The sequence below is a fragment of the Colletotrichum jinshuiense genome, chromosome 4, assembly GCF_051148585.1.
Source record: "Colletotrichum jinshuiense chromosome 4, complete sequence".
NCBI lineage: Eukaryota > Fungi > Ascomycota > Sordariomycetes > Glomerellales > Glomerellaceae > Colletotrichum > Colletotrichum jinshuiense.
In genome coordinates, this window is record NC_139311.1 from 2,275,048 (window position 1) to 2,287,528 (window position 12,481).

The following is a 12,481-nucleotide window of genomic DNA, read 5'->3' on the forward strand; positions in this document are numbered from 1 at the left end:
CGCGGGGTGGGTGGGTGGGTGGCACAGCGTCGTCGCGTACGTACTACGGTACTATTTACGGAGGCGAAACCACATGGCAAATGCAATCCGCCGCAGCCCGTGGCAGCCGTGTAGGTAGTGCCAGTTGATACCAATAAATCGAAACGGGGTGTATGGCAAGTACCGGAATGACTTGCTCTAGCCTCCGCGCGTTGCTCCTCAGCGGGCTCAGCGGCGCTGCTTCTTCGGAGCCACTGGACGCTCCATCTCGATAGGTCAAGCCATAGGGTGGCCAACAAGGCCGATCTGGTGTGTGTGTCGGCCGAGTGAGAGGAGCACTGGAGTTTGGATGGATCATTGGCTCCCCATCTCCTCTTTTTTTTTTTTTTTTTTTTTGTCTGTTTATTGCCTGAACTTCAAAGTTCGCAAAGACTCCGAACTGTAGCGCTGGAATGGTCCGTGGAGTAAAGGCACCGAGTCAGGTCGTTAACCGAATATGACGCAGACCGTGCGGCGTGCGGCGCCCAGTGATTTTCGGCCAGTGCCCATCAATTCCTGGAACAGCAAAAGTCAATCCAGCCACAGATGAAAAGATCTGCTTCGAGAAACCTGACAACTGAGGGAAATCGGTAGAGGTCGACGTCGGACCCCCACCATGGCTCTTGTTTGTGAGGCAGATTCGGCAGGGAGACCCCCTTCTGATGGAGATTGGGACTGAGGAGCCAAGAGAGGCCCAAGTCCCAAAGCGACGCGAAACGAAGCAAAGGCCAGCTGGGCCAGAAAGAGAACATGGTGCAGGACGGACAGATCCAGGAACTTCAGAGGGGAGAGCCGCCAAGGTGGAGCCTCCCACTTCCACTGGCACCGTCTATAGCCTCCAGAACACGTCCAGAAGCCTGGAGATGGGCCGTTGCGGAGTCGCTTTGGCTTGGCATTTGCAAATAGGTTGCTCGGAGGCCCGCCCGCGACGGCGCGTGTGGTCGGTTTTGGCGGCAGGCCGAGAGGCATTGCGATGAAGACGACAGGCTGGCCGCCTGCCGCCTTGCCCGACGGGTGGAGAGTGCCGCGGTATCCTGTGGCGGGGATCCCAGCAAGCAAGCAAAACAGCTGCGCAGCATTGACGATGGGGGCAGCCAATGCAGGTGCTCTCCCCTTCTTTGCCACAGCCTCGCGACGACAGTCTGTTCGTTCGCTGTCGCCGAGCGCTAGCACGCAGGAGTGAAGAGTCCCCGGAATCTGGCCGACTCCACTCCCTTGGCCTTCTCCTCGCTGACACTCGGCGGCTTTGGTGTCGGTCCTCGTCCTATTCTGACAGCAACGTCCGGCCGAGGCTCAATGCCGGCCGGCCAGCACCGACAGCCGACAAGGCTTTGACGAAGAGGCGAAACAAACAAAGGAGAGGCCGCGATGGAGTGACGAGGTGAGACGCAGGCAACAAAGACCAGAATGCGATGTCTGCCACACATGCGCCACTTGTTTCCGTAGACGAGACCCAACAATCGAGTTTCCAAAGCGGGCACCGACATTCCCATCAAACGGTGCTGCATCTTATCCCTGTAAGATGATTGGGCGCCTGAGTCGGTTCATGGCCAACTTGTCCTTTCCGCGGCCGGCAATATGCCAACGTGGGGTCTTTTATTTAATTGATTTTTCTTTTTTCTTTTCTGGAGGCGGTGGATGCACCACCAAGAGCTGCGAGGCAAGCAAGGCTCTTTGGGGTAGGGTGAAAAAAAGAAAGTCCTCAGTAATGGGATGGCTGACCGCCCTCTTTGCCAGTGGCACGGTTGCAGGCAAGACACGGCCAGGGTCCCAGGCCCTGCCGTTTCGCCGCCATCATCCCTACAGCGGTTATTTCTCGCGTGCCAGCGACGTGGTCTTCCCCGGACTGGCACAAAATGAGACATGTCGTCGTTTAACGAGCCTCATCTCGAGGAAAGCAAGGGGTTGGACGGAGATGTCAAGTTGGTTTCAGCGATAACGGTATCAGGCGAATCTATCCGAGGGGACGGATGATGGGCAGGTGGACGGACTGCAGCAGCAGAGTCGGTGAGTTTTGGATTGGGTCGCATTGGCAGTGACCCCTCGCCCGGAGAACGGCCAAGCGGCGAGAGTAAGGACGGAATTGTGAGGCCTTTTCGGGGTAGTAGGTGTCGAGAGATGGGGGGGTAAGAGGGGGAAAAAAGACACAGGACGAGACTGATGAGACAGACGAGACAGACGGCACAGAGAAGACGTCCCGGCGATCCGTTTTGCTGGGGAGCAAAATGGACGAGCCAATCGAGATAGCGGACCACTTGGGCAAAAAAGCACAGACGCGCTTTCCCGCTTTAGGTATCCTTGCTGCATACCGCGCACCAGCATCCCTGCGCTTAATCAATCGATGCAGGGTCCTCGCCACTCATTGGCCACTGCGTCTGCGCCGTTATCGCTCGATGCTGATTGGCCACAGCCTCAATTGCTTACATAGTATGATGCAAAATTGCCTCAGGCCTGGGGCCGGCTGGGGAAGCGCTCCGGTCCCGGGCCGGCAGAGCTGGCAGAGCTGGCAGAACAGGCGCTGGCAGCAGCCAAGCAGCAGAGCTGACCACCACCACTGGCTCATATGTGCCATATGCATGCCAGCCGGGCGGGCGTTGGGCATGTGACGTCGCTGCACCGGCATCCCTCGTCGGCGCAGTCGGTGACGGGCCTCTTCACCGCCTAGTGACATGCCAACAAACCCGTCCAGCTGGTCATATTTCCCATGCCACCCTATCCCGGCCGGGAATTGTTGCCGCCGCAGGCAAAAAGGAGTATCATCATCACCTCTTACCGGGTACTGTACTATACCCGTACCAGCCTGCCGTCGTAGGGATGGACGGGTCGTGGCCCGATGCCGGGAAGCCCATCCATCGGGCGTCTGAACCGCTTGAAATACGAATAGGGGACATTGACAGATAGGAGAAATTGCTGCGCATGGCAGGTCGTTGAGGATTGCCCACGACGGCTGCCGCATGTCGAGAAGCGTCGCGCCGATCCCCTCCAACGAACCCTTCCTCGCGTAAATTGCGCCGCCGGCGATCTCTCGTCCAACCACATCCGTGCCTGCCTTTCCCAAACATTCCGTGACGTTTAAGGGGGATTTTCATGATCGCCCGCGGGAAAAGGGAAGGAATGCGTGAGACGGATGCACCCAGCCAGCCCTCCCCGCGGAGACGCCTCTTCGTCGACCAGCCTTGCGCATGGCCCCCCCCCCCCCTTCCAAGACACGAACCCTCGACTTGGCCGGCCACGCCAGGCCCTATTTTCCACCGTTTTGACTCTGGTAGGGACCGCAAATCCTGAGAATGCGATGACGTATCAGAGGGCAGCTCTTCTTCCGTTCTAGGAAGGATCCCATGAGATCGGTCGATTAATCGAGATCAGGAATGTCCAAGAATTCCTCCTGTGCCATCTTATCTCACCCCGTCTCACTGACTCAAGATGCCTGACATCGACCACGGAATACCACGCGAGTGTCAATCAGTGAGGGTTTTGATGCCGAAATGACGTCGTTGCTCGTTTGCCGTGACGGGTCGACCCAGGCACGGTTCCTGAGATGCCGCGAACTCGAGGCGGCCTTTGAGTTTTGCGCAGCATCGGGGTTTGATGGGAGCCCTTTGGCCATGGCTAAGCGTGGTAGGCATGCATGGTGTTTCCCAGCAAACTCACTTCTGTACGCCTGCCAATTTGGGTTGTAACGCCAATTTTTGTCTTACTCCGACTAACCCCAATATGCTCCGCGTCTTTAAGTGATTGATACACTTTTGGCCTACCGGGTCTATGTCGGTAACACAATACCAAGCAAGATATAGAAAATGCGTCAAGAAGTGAAACATGTCGATGTCCTGAAATGGCCGGGCTGAGGAATCTGGCAAGCCACCAGCTAAGACATCGACATATAACTGGCAAGGCTGAACTGTAATCTCCAATGGCAGTTTGGATATATTATATATTCCACCGATTCCGGGCAAAATACGGTTCACATCCGATGTTGCTTAACCCCCCTTTCGGCCCGGCTTTGGCAGAAGGGCCCGTTCTCATCGCATGTTGCACGAGCTAATTCCAAGTCTGGGGAAAGAGTAAGAAAGACTGGCCAAGGAATTCTTGCTTATTTTGAGTTTGGCCTACACTGTCAACCTTTGCTAGACGACCCCGGACCGAAGACAGCCAAAGTCTTCGTAGTATCCCGCGACAGGAATGGCAACGTCGGCAGCGTCTCCCTCGACGACCTCTTCGTGGCTGCGATAAACCGCATACCCCTAATAGTACGGCGTAACGACTGGCAATGTTTGTGGTTCGGGGGTGGTGACTTGGACTTTGTAAAACAACACACCCGAGAGACAACTATAATGGAGGCTTCCTCAAGTCCCTTTATAGACTGGCGGCCAATTAGTACGTGACTGCGTACGGTTTCTCCTAGACCAGCATTCCTGCTGCCCCTCGGAATTCGTAGCGGAAAGGCAAGCTAATCCGCATACAGCTGGTCTTGTGACCGTCCCTGGGAATTTTGGCAACACCTGCATGAACGCCGGCAGGGCGAAGCATGCAGAGGCTGGGTTTCTATCCGTCATCTCATGGACTTTCGAGTATCCCCGGGAGTGTGTGCTATGCAACGAGAACTTGCTGATAAGCTTCCACCAGAACGGAACTGACACCGGCGTGTCTGACACTACATCAGTACCGGTCTGCTGGAATTTGTAAAGTGAGCCGTCATGTCGAGAGCCAACCAGAGGCGGGTCTTGTTTCCAGTTGGAATGCCACACGACAGATTCCTGGCCCGAATGAGCCCATTTACTTCGTGTCCAGGGGGCGGCTATTGCTCCAACTTTCCGTCCACGCGGAGGGTAATGGGTTTCGCGAACTGAACATCTCAGAGCATGGACCGCCGTCTGTCTGTAGACGTGAATCAGATTCAAGCAATGGGACGATGGTGTCTCACCGTGGGTGAATCATCGAGAGTCTTGTGGGGTTCGCTTCACAGAATGAACCGCGTCGCACTGCTGTTTAATGAACGTATCGATATGTCACTGTCGCATGCGGGCGGGATCTCAAGTCTTGGCCGATTGACCTCGACATTCAGCTCAAGAGAGCCGTCTGAATGGATATGTCCTTTACCTAAGCGATAATATGCATACAGCTTCGTTGGCTTGTGAGCCGGTTACACTAGGTCGCCGGTAGAAGACGTGTGCTTCTGTCCTTCTATTACATTTGTATTCATGTACAAGAGCCGAATAAGCCATATAGAGATGGTGGGGGCGAGAAGGCCTAGCTGGATCGGACATGCGGTAAACCCGTACTCAATTCCTACGTTTGGAAGCCATTCTGATGTGAGCTTCACGACCTGCCTTCCAACTATGACCATCTGGCACTTGTGCCCACCCAGCTACAGTCCACTTACGGCGGGGAGACCATCGAGTTGAATTAGCCCAGGCTCTGGTTCGGGTAGATCATGAATTTGTTGACCACCCACCGTGCTAGCCGTGCATGAGTTGGCGTTGACATCACATGAGTTCAGGGGCGATATCTCTTACATGGGCACTGTTGCAAAAGCGTTGTTCTTCATATGGAGCCGGCGTGACACTGCTGCGTGCAATGAGTGAGAGCTTCGAAGGACATCGGCCACGCCCAGAGCGTGCCGCAGAGTCTCGCGTCACCAGGAGATGTGATTGCAGAACCCGAGTAAAGGGGATGGTCCATCGACAAGACCTTGTTCACTGCCCTCGACGGGCTAATAAGATACGGACACTCCCGTGGGATTATACGCAAAGTAGGACCGGCAGGATTCTACCGTCCAAGGAAGACCCGAGACGAAATATGTGACCGTGGTTCGAATGTGTATATTTAATGATCATCTTATCGAAGACGAATCTCCATTGCTACTCCATAAGACGACCCTCAACTCATGCTCGCGAATCATCTCACACATGAGAATACAATGCCCGGAAGACCTTCTCTCACGGCATCTCCCACCGCCCGCTCTTGCCCCCATCCTTCAACACGACGCGCAGCCCCCCGACAACCATGCCCTTGTCCACCGCCTTGCACATATCATACACGGTCAGCGCCGCCGCGCCCGCCGCCGTCATCGCCTCCATCTCGACCCCCGTCTTCCCGTCGCACTCCACCGTCGCCTCGATGTTCAACACCGTCTCCTCGTCCGAGTCGCTCGCGGGCTCCACCTCGACGCCGACGTGCGAGAGCAGGATCGGGTGGCACAGCGGGATCAGGTCGGGCGTGCGCTTGGCGGCCATGATGCCCGCGATGCGGGCGGTGCCGAGGACGTCGCCCTTCTTCATCTGGCTGGCGCGGATCAGGCGCAGGGGGACGGGCGAGGAGAAGGTCACGGTGCAGGCGGCCTTGGCGATGCGGGCGGTCGGGGTTTTGGAGGAGATGGACACCATGCGGGCCGAGCCCGTGGGGGAGACGTGGGTTAGAGTTGGGCTGGCGGGGGCGTCTTCTGTGCCGTCCTTCCGCCGGCTAGGGGTTGAGGAGAAGAAGCGGACGTGATGGTGGTGATGGGAGGCTGCGGAGGCGAGGAGATGGGTAGGTACCCCTGAGCTGCCTGCGGGACGCCGCGAAGGTGCCGGGCTGAAGTTGGCAGGCATATTCAGAGGTGCGGATTTCGATAATCTGGGAGGCAGACGTGGACGAGACGATTGAAGCGGATGAGAATCTAAATAGACTAGGTATTCAGTCTTCCATCATGTACATGTACGTATTCGCCGTTCGCGAACCCCCCCAGTATGCCCAAGCCCGCCCCTTTGGTATCCAACGCCGTCTCAATGCAAACTCCAACCCCGGAAAAAAGCAGTAAGAACGGGGCCGTTACCCACCTATCAAGATCATCGGCCTGTTCTTCATGTGCTCCAGCTCCCCGATGCCCGCGTGCTTCTCCTTCTTCCGCTTGACCGCCATGCCAATGACATCAAGAAGCTCCGCCTCGTTGAGCGCCGTCCCCAGCGGCTTGTCCGAGTCCGCCAGCCCCTGTCGGCGGTCCATCTCGATCTGCTTCATCGCCTCAAACGCCTTCTCGTCGAGGGGGTCGCCGTTGTTGGACTTGCGCAGGATGTCCCTCAGCGACACCTCCGTGTTGCCAAACAGGCAGACCTTGAGGTTTCCGTCGCTGGTGATGCGTAGCCGGTTGCAGGTGCCGCAGAAATTGTGCGTCATGCTCGTGATGAAGCCTATCCTGCCCGCGAACCCGGGGATGTGCCACGTCTTGCTCGTGTCGTTCTTGTGGTCCTTGACCTTCGCCAGCGTGGGGTACTTTTCCCGGATCACGTCCAGCATCTCGGCGTAGCCCAGCATCTTGCCCTTGTTCCACTTGTTGCCGTCAAAGGGCATGTACTCGATGAACCTCACCTCGACGTCCTTGTCCCGCGTCATCTCGACAAAGGGGATGATCTCGCGGTCGTTGCGGCCGCGCATGACGACGTTGTTGATCTTGAACTTTATGCCCGCGCCGTGCTTGTTGAGCTCAAAGATGCGGTCGATGCTCTTCTTGACGGCCTCAAAGCCGTTGCGCCGCGTCATGATCTGGAACATGTGCGGGTCCAGGGTATCGAGGCTCAGGTTGATGCCGGTGAGGCCGGCCTCCACCATGCTATCGAGCTTCCGATGCAGGGACAGACCGTTGGTGGTGAGGCACAGCTCCCGCAGGCCATGGGGCCTCAAGGCGCCGATCTGGTGCATGAGCGGCACGATGTCTCGCCGCACCGTCGGCTCCCCCCCGGTCAGGCGGATCTTGGTCACCCCCTGAGAGACGAAGACGGAGGACAAAAGCACAATCTCGGGCGTCGTCAGGAGTTCCTTCGTCGGCGAGAGCGGCACGCCTTCTTCGGGCATGCAGTACAGACACCGGAGATTGCACCGTTCGGAGACGGATATGCGCAGGTAGTCATGCTGGCGGTGGAAGGTATCGGTGAGGAAGTCGGAAAAAGGCTTCGCGTCCTGGATGAGATGGCGGCGGGAGAGCGGTTGTTGTTGTTGTTGTTGGGAGTTGGGTGTAACCTGGGCTGCAGCGGCCACATTCAGACGCCGCGTCTGCGGTGTGCGGACCAATTGCGGGCTGCGACCCCGTGGCAGGTGCCCGCTGCGGAAGGCAGTGCGAGGCCATATGCTGTGCCTCATGGTGGCCGTCTCACAGCAGAGATGTGAGAGGCGAGGTGTGAGATGAGATGCGAAAAGCAAAAACGAAGGGAGGGGAGGAATGGATGAGACAGAGACAAGAGGAAAGAGGGACGTTTGGTTGGGAGACTTTCACTGACTGCTCATTCCCACCACTAATATGGCACTTGGCAACGAACTGGCTGTGGAGAAACGAAGAAAAGATTCAAGTTGGTGAGATGGATTCCGTCCGAGCTAAGGGTTATTATGAGCCGTCTTGCTATCACAATGATGAGATAGCCATCTCCGTCGATTTGGGAGATGTGACATCAGTGAGTCAGCAAAGGCGTGGCGATTACCTATTAGAACTCAAGCAAGCCGGTAAAAAGGCACTAAAAGGAGGGGGGAGCGCGCCGTTGGAGCAAGCGCACAGGTCACCGGGCCTCACGGAGTTGGGCGAACCTTAGCGGGGTTCCGCGGTCCCTGAGGCCTTGCTGGGGGGCGGCTCACGTCGGTGCGTGCCACAGCAGCGGCAGCAGCTTGTGCTGGCGAAATAGCGCCGTGTTGATTGGTCCCAAGAGAAGCTGCCCGTCGTCGCCTGGCCGGCAACTTCCATGGATCCGGAGACAGCCCGGAGACAGAGCCAGAGGCGAGCACCCCGCACTAGTCCCAAGTAGGAAGCAAGGTAAACAACGATGCGCACCTGCACCGACGACCATATGGGGATGTTGCCCTCCGTTGCGACAACGGCTTTTCTTCAAGACCCCACCGAGCCCGACGCCGCTTGCCGAATTCATCCTCACAGCACAAGGAAGCAACTTCTCATGATTGCAGCCCCCCGTCCCGTCAAACCCAGCCATACCCCAAGTTTTGTCTCAGTCTTTCCCAAATAGGCCAACTTTCGGACCAAACTGCGCATCATCATCACCCGCACTCTCTCACTACTCTACTTGCTCCGCGCTTGCAGTTGCTCCCCTTCCCTCCGCTGACGCGCGGCTGCCGTCCATGCATCATGCACTTCTCAAGGATCTTCAAATGTAAGGTGCCATTAACACCACGCTACACCGGCGGACAGGATCGCTGACCCTCGACAGCATCGCCGCACTGCGCACCCAGTCCCGATGGCAACCTGATTGCGACCTTGTCCCCAACTAGCCTCAGCGTGCGGTCCATCGAAAGCTTGGAAACCATCCACAGCGTCAAGCTGCCGTCCAATCTTGGCCCTGCGTATGCTCTGCGGTGGTCGCCGTCTTCGCGGCGACTTCTTGCCTGCTTTGCTGACCAGATCAACGTTTACTCGGCTTCGGGGCCTGGCTATCGTGCCGTCATCCGGAACCCTGCAACGCCCAACTTGAAGCCTACCTTTGTTCAGTTTGGTCCCTCAGACGACGACATCCTCATGTGTTCGTCCTATGGACTCAAGTTCTCCATCTTTGATCTGGCAACGTCGAAAACAGTCGAGATCGCCAACCCCAAATTCCACCAAGCCACCTCGGCGTCTCGGGGCTTTTCGCTGAGGCCCGGTTCAGCCCATCTAAGTATCCTGACTCGAGTGGCCGGCAAAGACATCGTCAGCATCCACCACCCCAAGACGCGGGAAGTCCTGCGATCCTGGCACCCAGAAACCGCCGATGCTCAAGGCCTGGCCTGGACCCCGGATGGCCGCTGGCTCATCCTGTGGGAAGCTGCAGGCCAAGGCCACAAGATTTTGTTTTACACGTCCGATGGCCACCTCTTCAAGACATGGTCCGGCTCTTCTTTATTCGAGGCCGAGGAGAAGCACTATGAACTCGGCGCGGGGGTCAAACTCTGCCAACTCAGTCCGGATGGTGCCCGCATTGCCGTGTGTGACCACACCCGGAGCGTATGCGTCTTGGATACCAAGTCTGCCGCCGAATCAATGAGACTCGAGCACCCTGCAACCATCGCTCCGAAAGATACCGTCCAGGTGGGTTTCCCGACGCCTATCCATTCTGGTGGCAACTTTTGATGCTAACATGACGGGGACAGATCTGGCAAGAGCAAATCGACACTGCCCAGTCGGGCTCGCGCCATTCTTTTTCGAGAGCGACCCAATCTGTCGCTGCTCCGGCCCGTGCGATGAACGGAAGCGTCGAGGCGAAAGCAAGCCGCACCTTGTCGGTTTTTGATGCGTCATCAAGCCTCCTGGCTACGACCCTAGAGGACTGGCCAAGCACTGTTTGGATCTGGGATCTTGCATCGTCCGAACTACGTGCCGTCCTGATCTTCCACAGCAACGTTGCCGGCTTCTCCTGGAACCCCACGCACCGCGAGCTGCTAATGGTTACGTGCGAAGGCGACAGTTACGCGGGCTTGGTATTCGTCTGGGACCCGTTGTCCGACGGCCCAAGGACGGTAGATTTTGGAGGACAGCTACCCGACACAAAGGTGTTTGGCAAATCGCAGGCGTCATGGCTTGACTGGGCCGGGGATTCTGCCGTGCTCCTGGCGGGAGATGCCAAGCACCATTTCATGGTATCGCTTGCCGAATCCGAGGATTCTGGGGCTCCGTGGCAGGACTCACAGCGCAACGACTTGACCATGACCACTGCCAAGGATGAGACCCAATTGGAGGTGCCCGCACTAGATGAGTTTGACGAGGACCTGTCCGGTCTAGACATGTCGGAAGTCGACGACACCTTTTCCTTCAAAAAGGCCTGATCAATCGCAGCGTCGGCCGCCAAACCGGTTCTGGAACGGCTTCAGCATGCTAAGTGCCCGCGCCAACCACATGGGAAAGTTAAGCCCAAAACTGTTGCCTACAATTCGTGCCAGAGGATTTAATTGGTGTCCCAGCGGCCCGCGGGTGACAGCTGTTGCAGCCGGGGGCGCTGTTAGAACTAGAGCCAACCAGCTGCCTCAGCCAACCTCGTGTGGAGAGGGCGTGTTCACTGAAGGCTGTCGTCGCCGCAGCCACATCCTGCAAGATATCCTTTGAGGGAACACTGGCGTTTTCTGGGACGCACATCTATCTTCAGAGCGGGGGAACAACCTCGAATGGAAGAACCCGATCGCCGACATGCAGGTTCGCCATGCTGAACGAGTCTCTGCTGCGCCTTCTGCCGCTTAACCACCGGCAGGCACAGGCTCCTCGCTGCATTCTACTATCCCGACAGACGAACTTGGCGCATAAAGCTCGCGCTTAGTGGCTATCGGCTTTAGCGGCTTTTCTCACCCTACACGCAGCTTGCATCTGCGCCTCGTTGTTTCAAGCCCGCGGTAGTGTTGGAAGCGGTTGCTGCGTGCCCCGGCGCAGCGAGTCGCTCACAGGGATCTACGATGCGACCGGGTGGCATCAAGTTTGCTTCTCTTCGAGGTTCCCTTTTCATTGGCCGGCACAAAGCTCAGAGATTAGCCAGACCTGCTCTTCAATATTGAGCAACGCCTTCAGCTGGTCATACCACATGCGGGCAGCTTAGACGATATTGGGTTACTGCCCTTGATGGCGTCTTAACTTCCACCCCAGCCAACCGGGACGCTAGCCACTCTCGAGGGAAAACGACCCCGGTCTAATCGAATACCAATGCAACCCACCATCGTGCGTATATCTGGCTTCGGCGATAGCTTAAGAGAGCATACCTGGCTAGTGCCCGTGGCCGTTCCATTGCCACCCCAAACCCCAGATCCGCGGCACAGGATTGGATCAGCCAATGCAATCCCCATAGCCTGCTTACTCGCACCAACCAACCCATGCGCATGCGGGCGATAAGTGACTGCGGAATACAAACCTGCATCACACAGATCCCACAACACAAAGTCCAACTTAGAAACGGGCCGCCGAAAGGGAGGAGTTTGATGGCAAATCCTACGATTTGCACAACGGTTTTCTCGTTCCTTGCAACCAGCCCATGCATTGAGTCCATACGCGCGTACCCAGTACAAGATAGTTCACGACCAATGCCGGTCCGACTTTGGGGACGATGGTACCGAAGACTTGCGAAGCGCCGCTCGTCTGTCAGGGTACTATGTCAGGATTCACCTAATAAGCTGCCCGCCAAGCAGTTATTCTGCCCAGGCACCCCCCATAGAGGGCATCCAGCGGTGCGCACCCCTTTTATCGAGACAATAGATAGGTTTGTCTCTCTATCAGGCAGGCAGGCAGCCGCCGCAATGGCATTGTTGCGTGGTTGATAACTCGAACTCCTTGCAAGCTCAAAATAGCCACCCCAATATAAAAGACAATTTCCATCGTTTTCTCCAAGAACACAAGCCACCGTTCATCTTTCTTTGGCTTCCCCGGACACATCAGGGCCGGCCTAGACTGCTTTGGTTCATTGCCGGATCTTGTAATACATGAGATACTGGTTCCGTTTAATTCTTCATCGTTGCACGAGCCATCAGTCAATCCGATCCA

General features: G+C 56.9%; 2 protein-coding genes across 2 annotated transcripts; one reads left to right on the forward strand and one right to left on the reverse strand.

The window, feature by feature from the left end:
- Nucleotides 1–5,954: 5,954 nt before the first annotated feature.
- On the reverse strand, nucleotides 5,955–8,130 carry EsH8_IV_000569 (uncharacterized protein; the record flags this gene model as incomplete). Its single annotated transcript, XM_083265459.1, has 2 exons — nucleotides 5,955–6,673; nucleotides 6,834–8,130. 2 exons carry the CDS (start codon nucleotides 8,128–8,130, stop codon nucleotides 5,955–5,957), a joined length of 2,016 nt encoding a protein of 671 aa, XP_083124354.1.
- A 988-nt stretch (nucleotides 8,131–9,118) lies between these two features.
- Nucleotides 9,119–10,788, forward strand: EsH8_IV_000570 (uncharacterized protein; the record flags this gene model as incomplete). The annotated part of the gene is made up of 3 exons (XM_083265460.1): nucleotides 9,119–9,143; nucleotides 9,201–10,054; nucleotides 10,117–10,788. 3 exons carry the CDS (start codon nucleotides 9,119–9,121, stop codon nucleotides 10,786–10,788), a joined length of 1,551 nt encoding a protein of 516 aa, XP_083124355.1.
- Nucleotides 10,789–12,481: the final 1,693 nt, after the last annotated feature.